At 36.4% G+C, this 24,283-nt stretch overlaps 3 protein-coding genes across 4 annotated transcripts; 1 reads left to right on the top strand and 2 right to left on the bottom strand.

The window, feature by feature from the left end:
* The first annotated feature begins 605 nt into the window (after positions 1 to 605).
* Positions 606 to 8,781, top strand: LOC103038290 (eukaryotic translation initiation factor 5A-1). 2 transcript variants are annotated; one of them, XM_049481991.1, is made up of 7 exons: positions 606 to 1,039; positions 4,912 to 5,085; positions 5,492 to 5,596; positions 5,857 to 5,988; positions 6,088 to 6,160; positions 6,983 to 7,017; positions 7,418 to 8,781. In XM_049481991.1, the coding sequence occupies exons 2-5, from the start codon at positions 4,918 to 4,920 to the stop codon at positions 6,148 to 6,150; spliced, it is 468 nt and encodes a 155-aa protein (XP_049337948.1). In that variant the 5' UTR covers positions 606 to 1,039; positions 4,912 to 4,917; the 3' UTR covers positions 6,151 to 6,160; positions 6,983 to 7,017; positions 7,418 to 8,781. The 2 variants fall into 2 exon arrangements, with proteins under 2 accessions (XP_049337948.1, XP_007255791.1); XM_007255729.4 differs by lacking the exon at positions 6,983 to 7,017 and having other exon boundaries at positions 608 to 1,039.
* LOC103037760 (G protein pathway suppressor 2) lies at positions 7,570 to 18,234 on the bottom strand. Its single transcript, XM_007255727.4, has 11 exons — positions 18,062 to 18,234; positions 17,671 to 17,788; positions 15,948 to 16,057; positions 14,685 to 14,797; positions 14,436 to 14,515; positions 14,192 to 14,271; positions 13,274 to 13,448; positions 11,940 to 12,023; positions 11,685 to 11,761; positions 11,119 to 11,214; positions 7,570 to 10,882 (listed from the first exon to the last, which is right to left on the bottom strand). The coding sequence occupies exons 2-11, from the start codon at positions 17,762 to 17,764 to the stop codon at positions 10,790 to 10,792; spliced, it is 1,002 nt and encodes a 333-aa protein (XP_007255789.2). The 5' UTR covers positions 17,765 to 17,788; positions 18,062 to 18,234; the 3' UTR covers positions 7,570 to 10,789.
* A 2,513-nt stretch (positions 18,235 to 20,747) lies between these two features.
* LOC103038819 (histone H2A.Z) lies at positions 20,748 to 24,080 on the bottom strand. Its single transcript, XM_007255731.4, has 5 exons — positions 23,832 to 24,080; positions 23,358 to 23,435; positions 21,855 to 21,968; positions 21,330 to 21,459; positions 20,748 to 21,088 (listed from the first exon to the last, which is right to left on the bottom strand). The coding sequence occupies exons 1-5, from the start codon at positions 23,832 to 23,834 to the stop codon at positions 21,027 to 21,029; spliced, it is 387 nt and encodes a 128-aa protein (XP_007255793.1). The 5' UTR covers positions 23,835 to 24,080; the 3' UTR covers positions 20,748 to 21,026.
* Between the last annotated feature and the right edge of the window lie 203 nt (positions 24,081 to 24,283).

The following is a 24,283-nucleotide window of genomic DNA, read 5'->3' as shown; positions in this document are numbered from 1 at the left end:
TAGGCCATGCCTTATTACAGCCTAGAATTATTCTAACAGAGGAGCTTAAACATGTTACTTAAAAATACAAGAAGGTTAGTAAAAAAAAAAAAAAAAGAAGAAGAAAATAAATGTATGGCTCCTCCACTGAAGAAAATAAACAATGGATATTAGAACTAGAATTCCCTGAAATCACAGTAAATTAATAAATAAAAAATAAAACTAATACAGATTCTTTAATACTCTATTTTAAAAGTATAAACCTAAAAAACATGTTTGGCGTAATGCGCATGTTTCAAGAGCGTGGCGTGCGTAAGGCCGCGGTGCGTACGCGCGCTCATGGTGAATGCCTCGATTTGCGCTCTCATACTGGCGGAGCGCTTTTTACAGAATGAATGGAAGGATCTGAACAGCGCTGTTTAGAAACGGAAATTCGACATAATTCACTTTAAAATAAACAAAGAAACACGTCAAGCTCCTGCCTGTTTATTTAACCAACAGCTTAGACAGCGCCGCAGAGGCGCTGCCATCTCCAACAACGTCGATCCGCTAGACACGCGGCACCGAGCGCGCTCCCGGTGACTGCGCGACGCCGCGCCGTCCTAGAATTTAAAGAGCGAAGGGTTAGCGCGCATGCGCAGTGAAAAGGAAACTGCTGAAGCTCGTTTTGGTGGGTATGTGAGGCTGAGTCGGTGCGGATGAGAGAAAGAGAAAAAGGGAGAGAGAGAGAGCGAGTGCGTGCGTGCGTGTGAGGGAGGGAGTGAGAGAGAGAGTGAGAGTGAGTTTGGGGTCCACACTTTTGTCGGCCGCTGACCTGCGCGCGTGCCCTCGGATAAAAGGGAGAGGAGAGAAAAAGGGGGGGAAGCGAAAGGCCTGGAATGACGGGAGCGTCCGAAGAGCTGATTTAAGTGAATAGGCACAAAAGCAGGGGGCACCGCGCAGCCAGAGCAGACAGCCGAGCAGAAGCAGAGATCACAAACCCAGCGGGAGGAGGCTCGGTCGTTGGATTGCCCCTGAAAGAGTTTAAACCGTGTTGAGAGTGGAAAAGCTCACTTACTAGGTAAGTTAAGCTAGTTAACCTAGGTTAGCTGTCTGGCAGGTTTTAAGCGGGCGTGATTATGATGATGATGATGATGATCATCATCATCATCAAGCCCTTCTTCTAGCAGCAGCAGCAGCTGCCTCCTCCACCCCTCTGACTGTCTTCTACCGTCTAACATTAACTAGCTGCAGTGTGTTAGAGGTGGTTGCCAGTTATGTTGCTGTTTATTTATTTAATTATTTAAGCTCTGATAACTTTGGGTGAAGTCACTCCGCTCCACCTTTTTGTCTGAAGTAGGTTAAGAGACACTAATCTAATTTTAGAAGAGAACACAAATTCCAAGAATTTGGGATGAGCACGACGACGGCAATAATAAAACAAGACATCCACCTGGGCCTTTAACCTAGCTAGTTAACTACTCAAGATATAGGGCCGGGTGGCACCAAAGGAGAAGTGTCCAGGAGTAGAAACGTGGTGGCCAGAAAGAGATCAGATAACCGGTGCTCTGTCCAGTTGCGGTACCCATCGATATGTGCTACGTAGCCGTTCTGCGCATGCGCGGCCCCAACATTTTACACGATTTCATTTTAAATGACAATTCTTCAGTTTTCTTCGGGTGTATTTCACTGTTTTACCCTACTATCCGTAGTGAAATGAGTTTTATCACATTATTTTGACCCAGATAACGGCTACAGTAATTTAGACCATCGAAAAATATCTACCTGTAACGGTAACGTTACTTCTGCAGAGAGCGCGTTCTTTTTTTAATTTGACATGATGCTTTTAACCAATCTATCAGGATATCATATATTCTATTTAGCGTGTTCTAGGCAACGTTACCTGTACATATATACACACATACGAATGGTAGCATATTTTGACAAGGTGGCACAAATTGACAGAACACCGGACTCGTTAACTGGATAGCTACCTAACTTTACTCGTATCCACTACCGTGCTGGATTAGCTAGTTAGCTAGGCTAGCTAACTAGCTATACCACACTGAATTATATAACTACGAGCATACCACGTGTTAGCTCCACGTTAGTTAACCTAGCGTTAACTAGGGTAGCTAACTAACTGTGACAGCAGAGGCGCCTGCGTTTAGTGATACTGTGATATATAATCACTGGTGCGTTTGTTAGTCCGTTAGCTAAACTAGCTTGTCAGATAGGTTTGTCCGTCAGTTAGCGCTGTCTGGACCTCATGGTGTCGCTCAGAGCCGGGCGCTCCGCTGTAGTCGCCGCTGTTAGCCGCCGCTAAGCGCCTATACCGCTCTTGCGGGCTAACTACCGCTACAGCAGGCCGCACCGCGTCCAAAGCGGGCAGAGGAGCTAGCCCAAACCCCCCCCCCCCCCCCCCCGCGCGATCAAAGCTGAGAACAAACCGGTGTCAGCCTGGTCAGAATTATCCGGTTTGACGGCTGGTGTTAACGTTAGTTGTGTAGCATGGCAGCGCTGGTGTTCTGTCGAGTTATGCTACCCTGTCAAACCGTGCTACCCTAGTGTTTAATGTTGAACTGTAAAAATACTAATTAACGACGAAGTTAAGGCAATATAGGTGATTAAAATAATTGATTTTTCATTATATTTATTTATTATTTTTTACACGGTGGTGACCCTCAAGCAATGACTGATTGTAAAATGAAACTAATTATCAGCAAAAAAGTAAAGATGGGTATTCCAGGTCCAGCTGAGCCATCATAGTTGGTACAAAACCTGCATTTTTACTTTCTTGACTTGGGTTACCCACATCTAGGGAAAAAAAACATGAAAACAGTTAAAAAAAATAAGTTTTGCGCATGCGTAAACCCGTTAAGTAGCACATATCAATGGGTAGCAAAACTGGACAGAACACTGGTGGATTATCGCCGCCCCGCGCTGTGCTCTGTTGTGCTCTGCTGTGAGGCTCGCTAAAAGCGCACAGGCTGTGTTAAGATGACTGACTCTAAGGAGTCATAAAAACCACCAGGCTGTCATTTTCACCCCAGTCTAAAAAGTCCAGACACTAGTGAGAGTGGGAGACCCAGGCACGCCACGCTGCTCTCTCCGAGCGTGTCCAGTCCCTGTCGCTGAACCGCTCTCTCGTATGGAGGCATGGAGGAGCATGACTTGACGTTTGGGCCTTTCCACGTGAACGCGTGCGCGCCACCACCATGTAGCACGATAGCACAAATTAAACTCCCCATATATGTTAATCACAACACTCAGTTTCTGTATTTCACACTACAGTGTCAAGAATGTTCTAATTTTCCTCTTAATTACGGTAGTTGTACTTTTTTTTTAGCTCGTTAAACGTGTGCACAGCAGTAGTCTGAATAACAGGTGCGACGTTCCTGTTACCTAATTTAGCTCTGCATTGCAAACTATAGCAAGCTGGCAAGTGTGCTTTAACTACATTTTCTTTCAAAAAACATTCATTTAAAATAAAGATTAGGATTATTTCTTTATTTTCTCTGTGAATACTTCCTTTTAATCACTTTATTTATGTGGCTGTGGCATATTTTGAAGCAGACCATTTTAGCTGCTTTTGAAATTCAGTGTGAAGGGTGTTAAATACAAGAAAATTGTAAATAAAACATTTCTCTAAAACACAATTGTATTTTCGTATTAGCATTCTAATATTCTATTTCTATGTATCATGGTATCAAAATCCTCAACATGCTTCTCACTAGTGCGCCACAATATTGGAAAAACAATTTATGGCATATTCTGCAGAATCTGTGCCATTTCTGCCCACAGAAAATTACATGTAAACATGTGCACACAAAATAACTTTAAAATATATTTTATTATTAAGCATAGTGTCTTTTACACTGACCTTATTGCAAAAGTAAGATTTGTAATTAACCAGTTGGTTTTTCTGAAGATCACGGAATGACCAAAATTAAGTTCCATTATTTGTTTTTCTGTATGTTTGACCTTTTTGTAACTATAACTGAGGAGGTTAATCTCAGCACTCACTCCTGTTACCTTAATTAATTATTTAGATCTTATTTTTTTATTTGTAAAATACAAATTTTGGGAAAATCTCTTGAATGTGCTCTGTGTCCTCATGCTGTTAGCATAGCCACCATTTAGCTATTTTTCACATTTTTGCTAATTCTATGCTAAAACTCATTCCTGTTACATTTGTTCCCGTTACTCACAATATAAAAAGTAACATGAATGAGTGCCAGTGACAGAGTGATTTTTTTGTTGTAAATATCAATTATTTAAACATGTAGTCAAACAATTACTTAAAATAAAAACCTTCTTGAGAGAAAGGAATCAAAGGAATTAGTGGACTTGCTTTTAAACATGCTTTTTAAATGTTGCATGAGTTTTGTAACCATCTTTAGATTAGAAACCTTGTAAAAAAAATAAGTAAAGCTGTCTGAGCCTGACCAGTACATGTTTTGTATAGTTAAATATATGTTATTAGATTCATGGTTTAAAAAAAAAGAGTTTAATTTGGAAGAGTTACAACAAGCAAATGGCACCCATTCGGTGCAATATTAAAAATACAAGAATCTTACCAGATTTCTTCTTTACCGACATCTATGATGGCATTGGTATTTAACAAATATAAATAAAATAAACAATACTAGGCAGATATGTAATCTGCTTCTAGTCATGCAAACAGAAAAAAAGCTCAATATGTTGTATTAAGCAAGTTAAAGCATGACATGTATGATTAAATTAGCTATATTTGACATTGCATGTCTTGCGATGAATATTCTTAAATTATGCGTGAGCAAGCCCACTTCTTACTGTAGCTATGAACACATAAAACATTAATTAGTCTTTTATAATCATTAAAAAATTATAAATTTAGTAGCTCTCCCCATTTATCCATACAACATGATTTTTATAAATACTTACGTTCATTTTTTTATGTCACCTTTCCAGACAGAGATGGCAGATGCAGATTTGGACTTCACGACAGGTGATGCTGGTGCTTCTGCCACCTACCCCATGCAATGTTCTGCCCTGCGCAAGAACGGGTTTGTCGTGCTCAAGGGCCGACCATGCAAGATTGTGGAGATGTCCACTTCCAAGACTGGCAAACACGGTCATGCAAAGGTGAGTAGATAATGTGAACAGTTAACACTTACATCATGGTCCTTTATCAGCGTATTTACACATACATACGGTATGTGTGAATAGGGCGATAAAAGAGCTATGTTACCTATGATTTGTTCTTCCAACTTATTTTGGACTAACTTATTTGGACACTGGCAAAGGTTCTTGGTACATTTTATATTGAGTAGCTTTTAGGCTCCAGCTAAATTAAATGCTTTTGTTGTACCCAAATAAAGAGCTTCCAGAATTCACAGCACATGGGTCTCCGAATGTTCTGCAGATGATGTGGATGCAATTCAGCTTCACACAATGATGTATAAAAGCATTAAACACAATAGGAGATGAGTGGGAAGGTTTAGAACGTGCAACTTTTTTAAATAAACAGCTTTATTGTTCTGGCTGACAGGTCCACATGGTTGGCATCGACATCTTCAGTGGCAAAAAGTATGAGGATATCTGTCCCTCAACCCACAATATGGACGTTCCTAACATCAAGAGAATGGACTATCAGGTATGAGCCACATTAGCCACCACATTATAGAGCTCCATGTTTGAGCTGATAAGGTGTAGTTTAATTCCACAGTGAATAAAATTAATTGATCTTTATATCCATTTTCTTTCGCAGGAACAAAAAGATTCAAATAAGACAATAGTATCTGCATATATTCAATATTCAGCTGCTGAATAAGATATATGAAGAAAGTTTTTAAGAAGGTTTTTCCATCTCAAGTAAACATCTCTTTCTTTTGCTACATCTACCTCTCTCTACAGCTGATTGGCATACAGGATGGCTACCTGTCTCTTCTTCAGGACAGTGGTGAAGTCAGAGAAGACTTGAAAATGCCTGAGGGTGACCTGGGCAAAGAGATAGAGGGCAAGTTTGATGCCGGAGAGGAGATCCTGGTAATAGCCTTGTATCATCTACAAAACACAACTTATTTTACAAACTTTCCTGATGATTCATAAGTGCTAAACGTTTGTCTTTTCTTTGTGTATTTTCAGATCACTGTCCTGTCTGCAATGAATGAGGAGGCTGCAGTGGCCATTAAAGCCATGGCTAAATAAAACACAGCAGGTATACAGAGCTCTCACTCTTGTGTGCACGCTCACCTGCTAGCTGAGAGTGACTGTGCGACGCTAGTGTGCCAACAGCAAAGCACTAATCCAACTGTTTACAATTATATCCTAGAGATATTTAAACTTAAACACTTTAAACAATATTTTATTCAGCCATCTAACTACCTATATGATTGCTGTGTTTCGATACAATCTCTTTGGGTTCAAACACTGTTAAAACCTCTTTTTGAGACTTCTCAAGTTTTTTCCAAGTCCGAAGCACAGAACATGTACCATGTTCATTATACTAAAACGGTTTGTTCATTCATAACACTTCAGGAAAGATGATGCTGCTATTAGAACAGTGCTTTGAACTTGAGCTACAGCGCCATGTATCTACCACAAAACAAGCCTCAAGCAATTCCACAAATTCTACAAATACAGGCTCTTTAGCCCATCTGAATGTTTTAATTGTGTTCTGTGATTCTGTGAGAATACAGATATGTAAATTTGAGGCTATAAAAGACATGAACTGAAAATGTTTGCTGTTTGCACACTGGCAACTGCACTAACACAACAGTAACACAGTAAGAGATACAGCCTTTGTATTCCTATTCTGTACATGGCCGCTGGCTTCATGTATGAATGACGTGTACATAGGATCTCATGTTATACTTTATACTGTTTTTTGTACTCCTGTAATGCAATGAGGCTAAATTATAATTCGAAAACCCCGACATCTATTCCCATAATAGATGTTATGCTGTTGTATTGCATTAATGTAGGTAGAGCAATTGAGGCTGTGCTGACTTACTGATTTTTGTTTGGTAACTGCTTGCAGATGTGGGCCTTTACAAAAAAAATCTATATTCCCAGGTAACTGCGCCCCATACAATTATCATAGAGTTTAAAGTCTGTATTATTCGCATTTGGATCTCTGTAATGTTTGATATATGTCTAGTTTACACATTGAATCTGGCCTTTTGCGTTCATACTGTAGTGTTTAGCTAGTTTCTGCCACATTCTACAGTTACTCGCATTGTTCATGTCTGTTTCTTTTCCTTTCGTATCTTTTTTTAAAAAACATATTTATTCTAAACAAATCTACTGTTTTTTTCACATTCACATTTCTATTTAAATGAACGTTCATTATTTCATTTTCCCTTTCCATTTTCCCATCTATCCTTGGATTTATAATTGTATTCCACGCTGTTCTTTCATTCTCACTTATTCCAACCTATCCTTCCTCTGGTATTACTTTCTCCCTTTCTCTCAGGTATTGGCAAGATGCACTGGACCTGGAAAGAAGGAGAGAATTACACCTCAGCAATGCTATTCTCCCTCTTTTTCTCTTTATTTTTCATTCTTTATTTGTTTCTCTCTCTCCCTCTCTGTACTTTTTAGCCTACTTTTGGGTTGAAAAACTAGAAAGAAAAAAAAAAAAAGAATAAATAATTGGAAATTGTTGTAAGCAGACAAGAATCTCTGTAAATATACTGAATATACATTAATCAACACTATTTTGAATGTATATAATAGAGAAGAAAGACAGAATGACAAACATGCTATGGCTATCTCTCTAGCCTTAAGCACTGTAATAGCAGAGGGCTTTGCCCTCCTGCAGAGGCATCTCATATTTACGAGTATGTCTTTTCATTTTGTCTTGCTTGGAGTTTTATTTCTTTTTCGGAATATTTCCATCTGTCCCAGTTCCACCCCTTTCATACATTCTTTGCCACTTTCAATTGGGATCTCAAGTACGTAGCTAAACCTGCGTTTAGTGACTTATTTTATTACAGATTGCAGCGAAAGCCACATTCTGCAGTAAAAGACAGGAGCGAAGGCCGTGTGGAGTAGGCCGTGGTGTAATCCCTTCGCTGGAGGAGGGCTAAGTCAACTACTTTTACCTCACAATAGTCAAAATACAAAGGATACAGGTTGAGTTGCCACCTCAACACAGACAGATAGAAAGATAGATTTAGACCCATTACACATTATAATAAGGAGCATCACATAGAATTGTGGGTTCAGCAAGTCTTCAGAACTACACTAAAAGGGTTACAGAAAAGGAGATTCAGCTAGAAAATAAAATAGTATAAATGAGTATAGTGTGCATATGGTTTGGCCTCAGTATGTTGTTGGGCTTATAATGATGAAATGACATCCCATCATTGTCATACATTTACATCCCAGCCACGTAGACTGTCGGTCAAATGAGACTGTACTGACAAAGGTTACACTTTGAATTCATTTTATTTTATTGTTTGGTAGGCTCAGATATTGAGCATGGTGTCAAAACCATTTCTCATTTCACTTTCATATATGAGCAAAACATCTGTTTGTTCCATGACTGTGATAAACAATTTGTATAAAACCAAGAGAATCCCTCAGCCCAACATTAAAAAGAGCACATGAACCTTGCCTTTTTGTTTTTAGTGTCTGAGGGGGATTCATCGGTGCAGCACAGCTACATGCTGTCATTGTTTAGAATTATTGAAGCCCTTGATGGAAACAAGCAAATATTCTGTATTAAATTAAAAAGAGCTGTATTTAAAACTGTTTTTTTTTATTGAGTAACATTTCTTCTTTTGAAACTGTAGCTATGGCAGAGTCTTAAATAAAATCAAGCAGTTACATCTGTTCAGTCATTCAAGGAAATTATTGGGATCTATTTATTCTTAAGGAAACCATTTTTCTTTTGTGAAAAAAGGAAAATAACTGCATGTGGATACCTATGGTGAAAAATGCAGAAGGCTTTCCATGTGACATATTACAAGCTATGGGACATGATACTAGATACTTTTCTATGGATTTTGGCACATCAGTGTAATAACAACAGTAAATTTGTCAACGCCATCTATACCTCCAATTCTGTAATCTCAAGAATTTGGAAAATTTGTAGACAACAGATGAAGAAAAAAAATGATTGCAGCTGCATTTTGAGCTAATTAATGTCTTGTAGGATTTCTATAGAAGAAAACCTTCAAAGAACAATCAACAAATGCAAAAATGGTGCCAGTGCATATACGTGGATTCATTAAATAAACATGTAATTGTATAGAATAAAACTATCATTTTTACTAGTCACATGGAATAACCTGAACTATGTATGTTTGGGTGTGTTTCAGCTCCCAACACATCTGAATAAGGTAATTAGTTTTTTCACAAGGGTGCACTTAAGTTTTGTTCATCGTATAAAGCCTCAAAACCTGCATAGAAAATTAGAAAGCTTACTGTATCTGGTCCTTTGAGATCCGTGGATCTGAATGTAGGAGTGGGCTCAGAATTTGCTCAGTGTTGGTTCTAAAAATGTAATCAAAAGTGCTAGTAATTGTGAGCCTGACAACTAATCAAGCAATAGTTGGTCAAATAACACCAAGTGTTACTGCATAGGTGGCAAATCTTGCTCCTGGACAGCTGTTTTTCAGCACAGTTTTGTGCTTTTCCCACACAAACGCATCTGGCTCAACTCACCTGTCAATTGACCACGAGTTATTGTCTACAAGACTAAAGAAAAAGCACTGACTCTTCTCAAATAACTTTAATAACGGGTAAGAGCAACTGCAATGTACCCATGAACATATATTGCAAAGGCAATAAACAGTTATTTATTTATCTATCTTGGCAATCTTCCCATATTTTAAAGAAGTCTGTATTACTCAAATTCGACGTTTATATAAAAAAAAATCCACTCAGGAACCATTTTAATTTACAGCATTTAGCCATAATATTAGCACCACTAACAGGTGAAGTGAAGAACAATGACTATTTTAATATCCTGTGGCATCAGGAAAGAGCTGGGATATATTATGCATTGAGTGAACAGTCGAAACTGTATGTGTAATTGTTAAAAACAGAAAGACTAGGTAAATCATGAGGATGTGAGACACTGTGATGGCTGGTTGACCAAGGTCAGATTATCTCCAAAACAGTGGACAGGTCTTGTAGGGTTTTTGGTATGCAGTGGTCAGTACAGACCAAAAATAGTCCAGTGAAAAGGACAGCCAGTGAACTGAGGACAGGATTAAGAACACCCAAGGCTCATTTTTGCAAACCTTGTAGGCCCCACCTTACAGATTACAGAAGTTAAAGGATCTACTGTTAACATCTTTGTGTCGGATACCACAAAACACTTTCAGACCTTGTAGACATACTCAATATTAGGCAGGTGGTGCTAATATTATGGCTGATTGGTGTATTTTGTTTACTTTGTTGTAAACTGAAAACAAATATTTCATCATATTGAAACAAAGGTCTTAATTATGTCTTTTCAACAATCATCAAAAAATATATACATTAAAGGAAAAAATAAGTACAGAAGTACAAATAGTACAGAACAAACAAAATGCACATTACTAATTTTTATTATATTTTTTTAATCAAAAAGCCAAAAGAGAAAATATCTTTGTCTAAAAAGATAGCTTGGCCTTATACTTGAGTTTTAATGCCGTAAATGTGTCAATGTAAATTTGTAATTTACAGCAAATTTAAGAATCACTAATATGCTGTTGCCTTCTTAGAAAACAGTAATGACTGATTCTGAATAAGTCAGTGAAAATATCATAAAATCTTTCAAAAGTTGTTTGTAACTGATCACTTGCCACATTTACAAAATCTTTACATGTTTTGGTTGTCATCAAATGTTTGGTTACTTGCTATGGTGATAAAATCTCTGTCCAGCTTGAGGGTGGGAGAGGAAAGCATGTCGAGGAGCTGGCTGAGGAGAGCTCTGAAAGGGGGCCTGGTAAAACAGAAAGACAAACAGTAAACTTCTGCAACATTTGCACACAGATTTGCACAGATTAATTATAAGGAGTTATAAAAAGTACATAAGTATCCATAAAAGGGAAAAAAGTACATTAAGAACTACAAATGAGACAAAAGTGTTAAGTGAAAAATTGTGAAGAGAATTTTTTTGGAGTTAAATAATAATTCAGTAGAATTCATATATATTTTTTTAAAGTACAGTGAACTTACCTTTGCTGTGGGGATCTGTACTGTCATTGAAGGTGTGGGCAGAAGTCCTGCAGCGCTAACATGTATAGCCTGTGGGTGCATGGGCCTCAGAGCACCCTAAAATAAAATAAAAAATAAAAAAACATACTTTACAACTAGGTAAAACTAGGACTAGGTACCTTACAATTTATTCTAATATTTAATTAATATTTTTATTCAGGTATCTTACTCTATTAAAATGTGCCAGGAAGAATATAAGCACTATAGGAATCTGTTTATGCTTAAATGTTTTTTTATTTATCAAGTACATGTAATGTAATTAGCATGACACTCTGTTTTTTGCAATAAAAAAGTGTCCATGTTTACAATCCGTCACACACAACTCATGTAAACCCAGATTTTTACTATTATTCGATTACCCAAGTGTATGTAAATGAATCGAACGGTTTACTGAGAGAATATGATTTTTTTTTTTTAATTATCAGATTATTACGTGCATATAAAGGCACTCATAGTATAAGCTGTTTACTATTTATTTGTAGAATACAGTGATAGGCAATAAACATCTGCTTATCAAATAGGTTTACCGAGTCAGTGAAGCCAGACTGTTGATTAGCATGTTCCAACTGCTTCTGAAGAGGGATGGTAGCAGTGGGGATGAAGCCTGCAAAACAATGGAAAAAATTCTAATCACTGATGACAAAGAAGACATTTTTTTTTATCAGACAGGCCAAAAATCAAGAATGTTTAAACTGTATGATTTTTTTAAATAGAAAGTTTAAACAATATACAGCATTATGAGACCAATTGTAAGAAAATGATCATGTTGAGTAGGTGCTTACCTGGCTGTGAAGTGAAGTGGCTGTGGACAGCATAGCCCTGTGGCTGGTGGGACAGGTACGGCATGGTCTGGAAAGCTGATGCACCTACAGATTATATAATACAGCCATTTATTGAGCACTTGGAATACAATTCTCTATGATAAATATTCTAAATATTCTAAATAAACTCTAGAAGACTTTCCTCAAGAAAGACTGGTATATTAAATAAATCAAGGTAGAGCTGGGCGATTAATCGATTTTATCGATTCATTCGAATTTACAGTTAAGGACGATGTGTTCTTATAAAAATTTTCTCTGAGTTTTAATTTTCACCACCAACGCTTCCCTGTGGGCTGCTGTACTTCAGATTGAGCTTAGCCCTGCCCCTCTCTCCCGAACGCACCCCACACACACACACACACCCCACATGACGGCGGAGCTTTGTGCCCAAAAACGGAGCAATTAGCTCCGTGATCTGGAGTTGGTTCGGTTTTGCAGCGTCGAACGTGGACCAAACAGGTCCTCGCTGAAAGGTGTGTTTAAACCGATTGCTTCCAAATTGGGTTGGAAAAGTGCTGCTCCCAAAGGAATGAACGCAGCAGCAGCACTAGCACGCCATCCAAAGTAAAACAAGCAACTGTCTCTGACACATCTACCGACCGTGTACCAGGTTCTGTATGCACTACAGTTTCTGATTTTTTGCATTTTTATGAGAAAAGATCATCTCATTTTATAGAACACTGGCACTTATTTAAAAGCTTTGTTTTGCAATTTGCAAAAAGGGCACCATTTTATTTCTTTCTATTTGTTTTTTGAGGGTGGGTTTATTTATTTATTTTTTAAATTTGAGGGTGCATTGTGTCAGTACCTAAACTTGTACCTTTGCTTGTTTCTGGTTGCACTTTAACCACAAAGGGGACATTTAAGTGAAAACTAAATAAATAAAAAATAGTTTTTAACCATTTCTTTATCATCTTTAATTTGATTTTTAGGCAGGGGAAAAAAATCGATTTAAATCGAAAATCGTATATATATATATATTTTTTTTAATCAAAGATTTTTTTTGTGGGGCCATATCGCCCAGCTCTAGATCAAGGAGTTGTGCAATGTGTTCATTATAATTAACTCAAATTTATTGCATATTTAAGATGTTCATATTGTCTAACAGAGTTTATCAATAAGAATAAAGTTATGGGAATATTCACAGTGCATGTACTATGGCATACATTTTGGCTGCCTTTTTAGGGTCAGTATCTGAATTTGTTGTTTTCTTTAAACCAGTTCAGAGCCTTGTATCCTTAAAGTCTTGAGATTGCAATGAGCTACTTTTTAAAACAAAAAATACAATTAAATACCTCTGATCTGTGAACTGCTAGAAAAGCTGATGGGAACCGATGCTCCTGGGCCGTAGGTGGAAGGGTGCTGAGTCTGTGTGACAGCATAGGACTCGTGTACTGCAGGGCTTCCTGAAAACTGTCCATGCTCAGAGGAGCCTTGAGTGAAACTAGGCTGACCAGGGAAGTGACGACCCTAATCAACACAGCCACAGATCAACTCAATGAATCAGCTGAACAACCTTTTATTTAATAGACATGGATAACAAAATTAATTCTGCTGATATAGTATTCCCCAATGAGGAAAATATGTATTTGTATCTGCAGCTGCTAAAAATCTACATTATAGTATATTATAGTTACATCATAGTATATAATTAGTTGGTTTGATGACTCATTCTAAGCCAGTCCACATAAATGCAAATACAGTTCAAATATAAATTTTGAAACCACCAATCTACAATTACATGTAAATAAATATTAATATTATTGTATATAATACATAATATATGCATTTCAGATGTGGTAATGGTATGTCTTTTTGGGGGTATTCCCAATACATTTGTGACACTGTGGATCAAGGGTGAAGGAATAAGTGAGAAGAGAAAAAAAACGTAAAATGTAAAAGTTTGAATGCATAAATGAATTAATAGATAAGCAAAATTTCAAGATACATATATTTTAAATGTAAAATATTCTGTTATAGACACAATAATTGCTATTTTGTTCTTTTAAGCTTTACATTAAGCAGTATGACTACGTATATGACAAAACTAATTTAATTACACATTTCAGCTACCAAGTTTCTACTTAAAACATTAAAATATATGCCAATAAAATCATAAGACATATCAATGCTCAAATGTAAAGGTTTGTCTGACCATATGTACAAATGATGCCAAATGCAAAAAAAAAAAAAAAAAAAGAACATTGACTCACAGGAATGCCAGGTGTCTGAAACAACTGTTTTCCACGTTCTGCTAAAAGACCTCCAGGTCTACTGTGACTAACAGGACTGCCTGAAAGAGCAACACAAAAAAACTAAATATTCAGAATCAAGGAATCGATCAGTACAGATGAGACATTTAATTATTTTTTACTAGATAACATTATTAAAACAATCCCATCTAAATCTTCTGGAAGCATGGTCACAAAATAAAGAGGAGAAGGACATAAAACCCACCTTGTAGGCTGAGTAGGTGCTGCCCTGAGTGCAGGGGTATACTAGGCTGGTAACTTGCTGAGGTCAGTGTAGTAATATCACTGTAAAATACAACAAGTGAGAAGGCTGTCAGCAACAGATGAAAAGATTGTGAGATTTATTATATGTATACATTTTACTACTATCAACATAAACCAATGAAAGACACCATGCAGATCTATACATTTAAATCTCTGTCAGATCTACAGAACAAGAAACCTTTCCATTCACCTTTGCTCCTTTCTCCGCCTCTTCTCTTCTTCATGGAGGACTTTTTTAAGTTGTAGAAATAGCTGGTGCTTTTCCTCCTGCAAACCCTGCAGTTTCTGCCCCATTTTCTGAACCTGAAAAACAGCACTGGAATGCTATGTACTGAAGCCAGAAGTTGTTCTGCTCTACAAAGATCAAATCTTCACTTAAATATTTTTTTCTATTATGGTAACATTCTGCTAATTATGGTAATATAAAGCTATTTCCAGGCTTTGCAGAGTAATGATAATTTGTTTTAGGATGTGTGAGTCTCTGACACTCTCACACATCTTAAAATAAATTATAATTAATCTGCAAAGCTTGCAGTGTCACTAATTGCAAGACTGTATTTAGATTTCTTTAGAGATTATTTCCAATCATGCTTCTCGTGGACATTTACAAAAAGAAGCATATTGTTTGGGAAAAATAATGCGGAATATCAGCACAACCCTGGCTAAATAAACAGGGATAGCTGCTTCCTGTTGGGTGCTGGAGGAAGAGCTCTCTGATTGGCTATTTTAAGTGACAATTTGCATGAGGCAAGACTAAAAACTTGTAATTAATATTGTACAGTTGATTTTTATTAAAACCGCAAGACAAAAAAAAAGGAAGTCATCTTCTTCTAGTCATCCTGAGCACCTTACACCAAACAACTGAGATGATAGGAAAGCAACTGCAACTCTAGCAAGAGTCTTGTTGATTTCATCAACAAGTTGGCGTTAGTGATATGTGACTCACAGTGCTTCTCATCTTTGCATTTTGGCTTAAAAATAAATAAGGTCGAGCTACAACAATTTGTCTATATAATTTACAGGGTTTATTATAAAAAACTGTTGACTCCAAATTTTAGTGTTGACTAATCGTTAATTTGTAACAGCACCGCATTACAGAATGTACAGGGAAGAAATGTGAGATGGGTAATGGGCTAACTCATACAGTTTACACTCAGCTCTGTCTGTTTCCAAAAGTGCCCAAACACATCAGATTACATATTTACTCACTAAATGTAATTTTCACATTTAAACATATTTTGGACATTTAAACCCTGTTTAATTTGCATGTTCAGATGTTTCTTTTTTTTAAAGTGGTGAAGGGCATGGCTAAAATAATGATAACTAATAAAAAAAATAATAATTCCAAATTCCAACATAACCATTAGATGCCATTACTCTCCAGAGTACCAAAAGTACTTCATTGTTTTCATTAACTAGTTAAAAAGCAGTAAAAATTAGCAATTTCCCCCACCTGCTCTTTAGTCTCCTCTAAGGACATTCTTTCCTCCATCTCTTTTGTTCTTTTCCTCTCTTCTTCCTCTTTCATCTTCTGCTCCATCATCTTATCCACTTCCTCCTCCTCTAAACACAAAGAAGAGAAACATACACACACCATTCTGAAACCAGACTTGAACTGTTGTTTAGACAAGAGCTGTTTATAACATTAAATGAAACATATTTTAGCACTGCACTAAAGCACTTATGCTTTATCTAAAAGGCAGCATGAAGTTAATCAATGTTCAATAACTGCTAGAAAAATATGAAAGTATAATCCAATAATTAAAGTGTGCATCATAAATGTAATCATACTGCCTTAACCTACGTATACCATGTCTAGAAGGTATCAACAATTTAAGCATTTCCTTTTTTTAATTGATATATTTAATATTACACTTTAAATAGTGAGGTTCTGAACAGCAATTATGTTACTTTTCACTCCAATAAACAGATTAGTTTATTTGACAGTGTATCTAACATTGAATATGTCCAGGCATTTTAGGGAGATTTCACAGAACATGAATGATCCTATTATGATTTCAATGTTTTACATTGATGTTTGTTATGAATTTAAATTCATCCCTCTACCAGTTGATGGTTTTGGTTTCCATTGACTATCATTTCTTTTTTAACTAATTGTTAAACAATTAAAAAAAAAAATAATAATAATTATCAGAAAATATTTTCAACTTTAATCTTTTGTTCATCAAGATCTCATGTGTGATCTGAAGTGTTCTCTTACATGTTTTAAGCAGTGTAATACAATTTATAATGCATCAATTAATACAAATATATATATATATATGATACAAATATAAATATGATAAAAGTGATCATACTGCTTAGACCTATCAACACCATTTTGTTCATATTGATACTAGGGCTGGATAATATTTCGGTCAATGCCATATAATTCTGATATCTGATATGTAATCATGCACTGACAGTTAATCGCAATATTTTAACATGTCATGCAGACAAAATGTGTCAGCAGTGGCAGAATGTTTAAATGAATACTTTTAATTATGTTTCATGCATAGTATGCACTAGATGTGTGACATATTGTATTGTATGTAATAAAATCTCCAATAACGCTGGCACATATTTTATACACAACAATTTACATTGTTCATTTTTGTTTGTTTTATTTATAAATTTATAAAACTTTATTTATACAAAATAAAAAAAATTATATTTGCTTTGTTGCCGTATACTCTTAAGATTACTAAAAAGTATTTAAAGAAAAAAGACTTTTGTTGTACATAAATTTACTCTCTATGTAAGAAATGTACAGCTTGGTCAGTGTTTTTAAGCACTGATGATATCCTCAATGAGCATTTTAAAGCATATTGTTGACACAAAAAAAGACATCATGATAGGACAGAATATGGACATATTGCCCAGCTCTAATTGGGCAAAGACAGCTATTTTATTAATTTTACTACAGTAAACAAACAATTATTTTAATTCTAATGGGGAAAATGTTTTTCGGGTATTTGAATGTAGATTATACTTAGGTAATGTATATGAAGTTTATTTACGTGATGTTTAACCAAGCAGTCAGAGATATGACTGTCAAGGCTGTGCTAGGTAGTAAATTGGCGGGATATTAAATAGCTGTGCTATTACTTTGTGTTTGACTGAAGAGTAAAAATAACAGTATAGCCAAACCCTTTGTCCGGTTGACAGATCATTACCTTGTCTTTTTCTCTCCCTCTCCCTCATGATGTGTTTGTGCAGAGCTCTGGCCATCGCATTGGACAGTTTGGGTCTCTCCAGTAGAGCAGGCATGGTGACGGGTAGTGGAGGGGCCAGCTGCAGATTTCAATACACAGATTAAATTATAATAATTAGAACTCCAAATACACTTTGCTCACTGGTATACCTTATTAACAACAGCTAACCATCCGTAATAATCTAAAAAAAACGCTACAGATTGGCTCTTATAAATCTCAGAGAGCTGACAGTTATCTAAACAAAACAAAGCTAAGCTAGGCTAAGATAGCTCTCCAGTTAGCTCGCTCGCTAATCTCACAAACATCCCCCTCTTAAAGCTTTAAATATCAATACACAAACACATAAACTCACCTTTGTATCTTATAAATCCCACAGGAGCGCTGGGTAAATGTATATAATACTCCTCTCGGCGGCCAGAGCAGATATAAGTGAGTCTGTTCAGTTTTTCGTTGGAACTTCAGGGTTTGTTTGATACTGGAACAAACCGCTTCCTGTCACCCTCAGCTCACTAACTTCCCCTTTCCAGGCCCGGTGCGATCTCTACAAAATACAAGTCCTCGCAGCTTAATAACCTGTTCTGAATTTGTGAACGCGATAGTATTACCTTATTTAACCACCCAAAAAGAGCCCACGGTGACATACAGTTCTGGAAAAAAAAATAAGAGACCACTAAAGTTTCTGAATCAGTTTCTCTGATTTTGCTATGTATAGGTATATGTTTGAGTAAAATGAACATTGTTGTTTTATTCAATAAACTACGGACATTTCTCCCAAATTCCAAATAACAATGTCCGTTAGAGCATTTATTTGCTGAGAAACTGATGAGAAGAACACAAGTTCATACTCATAGTTATAAGAGTTCATAAAGTAATATTGGGTGGAACAACCCTGGGATTTAATCACAGTTTTCAAGCATTTTGGCATGTTCTCCTCCACCAGTCTTACTCACTGCTTTTGGATACCTTTATGCCACTCCTAGTGCAAACATTCAAGCAGTTCAGCTTTTTTTTACTGGCTTGTGATCTTCCAGCGTCCTCTTGATTATATTCCAGACGTTTTTAATTCAGTAAAATCAAAGAAACTCATCATTTTAGCCCATCTCATCCGGCACCGGGCGGAGGGCAGTATACACCCAGGACACTCCATCGCAGGGCAGACAGACACACTCACAAATCTAGGAGCAATTTCAATCAAGTTTCAATTAGCCTAAACTTGCCGTCTTTGGACTATGGAAGGAAAAAAACGGAGCACCCTGCGGAAATCCATGCAGACACAGGGAGCACGTGCAAACTCTACACAGAAAGACCCTGGGTTCAGGAGTCTGTGCAACCAAAACAACACAGTCCATCTGTCCAAATAGTAAAGGTAAGCTAAAACTTGTGCTTAGCACTGCAGACTTTTACCTGCTGCTCAAAATATTATAATACCATTGAAAAGTTACTTTTTTTCAGTAATTCAGTTCAAAATGTAAAACTCTTATATTATATAGATGTGATACACACAGAGTGATCTGTTTTAAACATTTTTTTTTTATTGTTGATGATTATGGCTTACAGCCAATAAAAATTAAAAAATCAGTATCTCAGAAAATTAGAATATTACATAAGACCAATTGATACTTTTGACAGTGTGCCAAGTCATGCTGGAAAATGAAATCTGCATCTCTATAAAAAGTTGTCAGCAGAAGGTAGCATAAAGTGCTGTAAGTTTTAACAGGAAACACTGCACTGACTTAGACTTGATACACTGACTAAATAAACTGAGAAAAAGATTTTAAAAAATGTTCATTTACAAAGCCTTTCTTTATAGTAGAGCAGTAATTGAAGAGATGTTGCTGCATGTAGCATATCTATCATAGGGAACAGAAACATGGGGGGGTACTCAATTATAAAGACCCATACATATAGCCTACAAACACCAAATCTCCTTTAATTTCTACTGTCTTACAAGTAAAATAACCTGAAATAAACTGTGAAATGTAACTTATTACTTTGGCTTGATTTCTCATTCTACATGTTTTGCATTATTATTGTGTTGTTGCATCTCCATGTTTTTGCCGAGTGTTCTCGACTTCTACTGACCAAATTGCATTCACCTATTAAGAGATACATTTCCCATCTGTTCTTGTTTTCCTTCTAAAATTGAGAATGCATTGGTTGTTGACTTGCATTTGAGAACAAACATCTGCACTGTCCCTTAGCAATGTATTACATGATAGACTTTTTAAACCTACTTGTCTCTACAACCATGCATTCTAGTTAAATATTGTGCCATGATCAGGATAAAAATGATTTTTTCCCCTTCTACTTTACCTAGCATAAAGCTTTCTACTACACTAAGTTAAACAGTGGAGTTGAGATCATTATAAGAGAACACATATTCAACCAATTCAATTTCTGAGTAAGTAACCTTACTGAAGGTGTGATAAAATCAAAAGGTGCACTACTGTGGCCCAAAAAGTCGAACATATATTTTCTATTTTAACTGTTACACAGAACTAATGGTACTCTGCAACACTGGAATCTGAATTACATAGAAGGCATGTTAAAACTATGAGAACTATCATTCTATGACCGCATGAATTAATAAACACAATTTGTTTTCACTCAAGCAGTGTGAAACTACTTAAATATAAATTTCAAGTAAATTGAGTTTTTTTAGTTTTGTCTGAAAATTAATCACTTAACACCTATTTATTCAAAACAAAGATATGCACATTAGCTCACACTGTACTCTTATACCTTCATCTCTTAATATAACACCCCTTCTTTCTATTGAATGCTAGAAAAAGGCCTTATCCTTAAGTTGAGTTCATGTACAGTTAATCATTAGATCATATCTGCAGTTACATTAATTCAACTACTAAGGTTTAGTAATAACCATCTTTTCATGCATAACAGGACAGTCTTACAGTTTGGGGATTTACCATATTAACTTACCCATTAATTCATCTTTGAGATTTATGCATGAGAAGAGTCGTCATACAAACAAATATAATGCATGTAGTAGAAAATTAGCTGCAATGACAGACAAGTAATGCAGTGCACTAAGCTTTATTTGAATAAAACCCCCAGACTTCACAGGTTCAAAGCGAATAACCAAACTTGCAGATTAAAAATCACAAAGTACACTACAGTTTAAACCCCAACAAAATAAAAATTGGCTTCTTTGAAGCCATGTCTTAAAAAAATACCCCAGAAATGAGTAAATGCAAAGCCAAACACAAGGTAATGAAACTATACCAATCTACATGAACACACATTGGAATCTTTCAGAGTACGTCCTGAGATGACTCATACGCTATTCGCCCAACAGGTTACACGGTCTTCTGCTGTCCCTTCTTTCCAATCAGAGACTTGTGAATGTGGGGAATGACACCTTAAATGAAGAAAGAGAAAGGAGAAAGTTGTTAAATGGAAAACTATAAAAATCAATGCCAAGCTACAGTAAAAAAAATAAAAATAAAAAAAGTTGTTTGGTAGTGTTGAACTAATTTCTTGCACATTCTACAGACAAAGCTCTAAAAAGTGTTGACATTGTCTGATACTTGCCAAAACCAACGTACACCCTTCTCTTAAATAAAACTTTTGATTCGAAACTATAAATATACACAACTTACCACCACCAGCAATGGTCGCTTTGATGAGGGAGTCCAGCTCCTCATCACCTCTGATGGCGAGCTGCAAATGGCGGGGGGTAATACGCTTCACCTTCAAATCTTTGGAAGCATTTCCTGCCAGCTCAAGAACCTTAAAAAGTGGAAACAGAAACCTAATTAGTGGGGCAATTTAGTACAGTCAGTAAAAAATACAGGGCTTGCTTAGCAGGATTTTCCACATGAGGAAATTCTAAAAATCTCCTAGATAGAACTTAACTAAGACAAAGTGTATACAACGTATGAATAGAAACACTAAGCAGCTACTCAAAGTGATACATAATCAATATTAAAATGACCTATTTTTATTTTTAAAATTATATTCACTAGCCAGGCATACGTCTTGGAACTGAAAGGTTGCAATGATCACAGAGCTGTAAAATACATGCTTGCCATCTAGAACTCGTGCCATCTAGAACTCTACACACATTCTGATTACATACATCAGTGCTGATGTTCATATGGCTGAATGTTTTGCTATCCCCCTACCTCAGCAGTCAGGTACTCCAGAATAGCAGCACTATAAACAGCTGCAGTGGCTCCTACACGCCCATGACTTGTGGTTCTGGACTTCAAATGTCTGTGAATACGTCCAACAGGGAACTGCCACATAAAGACAAGATATAGATATACAATATAAATAACACAAAAAACAACTAATTCAAAATTTGACATTTTTACTGTGTAAAAATCTAGACTGGATATTACAATGTTCAGTTTGGGGAACAAAAATTTGGTAATGGAGAAATGTTTAACCTCAATTGGATTTTGCCCCAATGCAATACTCACAAGCATGTGTATTTATCCCCTGCACCCATTTGTTTATTTGTTGCTGCTTCTACCACTTGGTTTTAGATTTATTTTTTTGCTAGTTTAGACATTGGTGGGGTACCATATTGTCTTACACACAATGTCAAATTTTGGAACGTACACAGTTATTGCAAAAATACCCTGAAATATTGGGGCACAGATTTTTTTTTTCTTCTGTTTGTAGGAAAAGAAAAATTCACACGGTTCTCATTTCCCATTAAATAATATCTACTATAGACAGATTATATAAGTACATTTATTTTTAGTTCAGTCCTGGATATATGGAGTGCATCACTTATTTCATGTTGGATCATTCACATCTGTGAATATCTCAATTAGGGATAGCATATTATATTGTATGCAATAATAGAAAATATTCTGCATTCATATCGTATTCGATACATTTGTATTTTTAATTTAAATGTTCATACTGCCAAGAATTTCTTTGTAGCAAAGTACACAAACCTTTAGTAGATAAACATTTAATCAAACTAGTTAACCATGATATTTTTACTAACCATATACTTTTTTTTTGCAGACAAGGTTATTTACATGTTCGTTATTGCACAAAAAAAAGGCCATTTGGGTACAATTTAAGCACTGTTAATGCTTCCCCTGAAATATCTCAGAGACTGATTATCTCTGTCCATTATCATTTCTTTTGCTTCAAGACTGGATATATGGAGTGCATTATTAGCATCATGACAGTCTGGATAATTGACTTTTGTTACAACCTGGTGAAAACCTTAATTTGGCATGTAACATCTCATATGCATTCAATAATATCAGCAATATAAATTTTGTTGTTGTAACCGGATTTTAATTAAATTATTTTTTCAGTATTCTGTCATACCGCCAAGAATGTTGTCGCAAAATTATCGTGATATTTTAGGGCTACATCGCCCACCACTTGTAGACATAACTTAACTAACGTTACATTTCATCTAGTTAACAAGCTTCAGCTGCGGGTATTTTGGTCAGTGATCAGCTCATACAAAAGCAAAAATAGGGAAACAAAACTATTTATTTATCTAGTAAACCAATTAACCGAACGTTTTTTTTGTAAATTCTTACGCTTGAACGCTAACTAGATTAAATGCTTAGCAATAATGGTAAAAAAAGAAGCAATTTTCAGTTATACGGCGGCAGCCCGCCTGTTAGCGCGGCGGTCTCGGTACAAACCTGCAGTCCTGCCCTCTGGGAGCGAGAAACAGCCTTGGCTTTCGCCTTTCCTGAGTCCTTACCAGCTTTTCCTCCAGCCTGAAAAATAACAACGGAGAAATTAAGAGCTTAAATTTATATCCGGGCTTTTTACAGTGTTTTAAACAAGCGCGGTAAAATCTAACAGCCTTATGGGCGCCCTTGCCTTGCTTTTTACAGGCAGCGAGTAAGCTAGCGTTAGGTTAGCAACCTAGCACTACGTTTCGGTCTGTGGCTAAGCTAGCCAGCTAGCTAAGCTAACGTCGAGGCAACGAACTGGCTCCGAGTCGTTAGCTGCTAGCTAGTTAGCCGAAACTAGCCCTGGAAACAATGGGCTCTATACTAAATGAACTAAATGAATGAAACCCTGCGGAAAAACGCGTTAAAATATCTTAATAACATTAAACAGACCACAAACAGACTATAAAATAAATTAAACAGCCGTATTTACGATACCATTGTGCGAATCTAACTGCCGTAGAGCGCGGACACAAATCCAGAGAGCTTCGTTTAAACTGAGTTACCCGCCTTTCAGTTCGCTATATAGTTCCACCAGCCACTACATCCGGGACCCCGCGCTCACACAGCAGCCAATCACATTCAGCGTGCTGGCATTCGGCGTACAACCAACCAATCACACTGTGCTGATCCCAGCGATGGGGCGGTCCGTTAGAGGGATGGGAAATGTAGTTTAAATGTAGTTCAATTCTACACAGCTGCTAAGTAGTGTGTTATCCACGTACAGATCCACTAGTTTTCTATCAGACTCAATTCCAAGGAGAATATCCTAATATTAATTATGATACAGTACATACTTTAAACATGTTCTGTGCAAATTTAAAAATAAATGTGTAAAACGTGTGCACAAAATTATCATATATTAAAAATAAATATATGTAGAACATACA

The sequence above is a fragment of the Astyanax mexicanus genome, chromosome 8 (assembly GCF_023375975.1).
Source record: "Astyanax mexicanus isolate ESR-SI-001 chromosome 8, AstMex3_surface, whole genome shotgun sequence".
NCBI classification, from domain to species: Eukaryota; Metazoa; Chordata; class Actinopteri; order Characiformes; family Acestrorhamphidae; genus Astyanax; species Astyanax mexicanus.
Note: the sequence above shows the minus strand (reverse complement) of the source record. Positions and strands in the feature narration are given on the sequence as shown.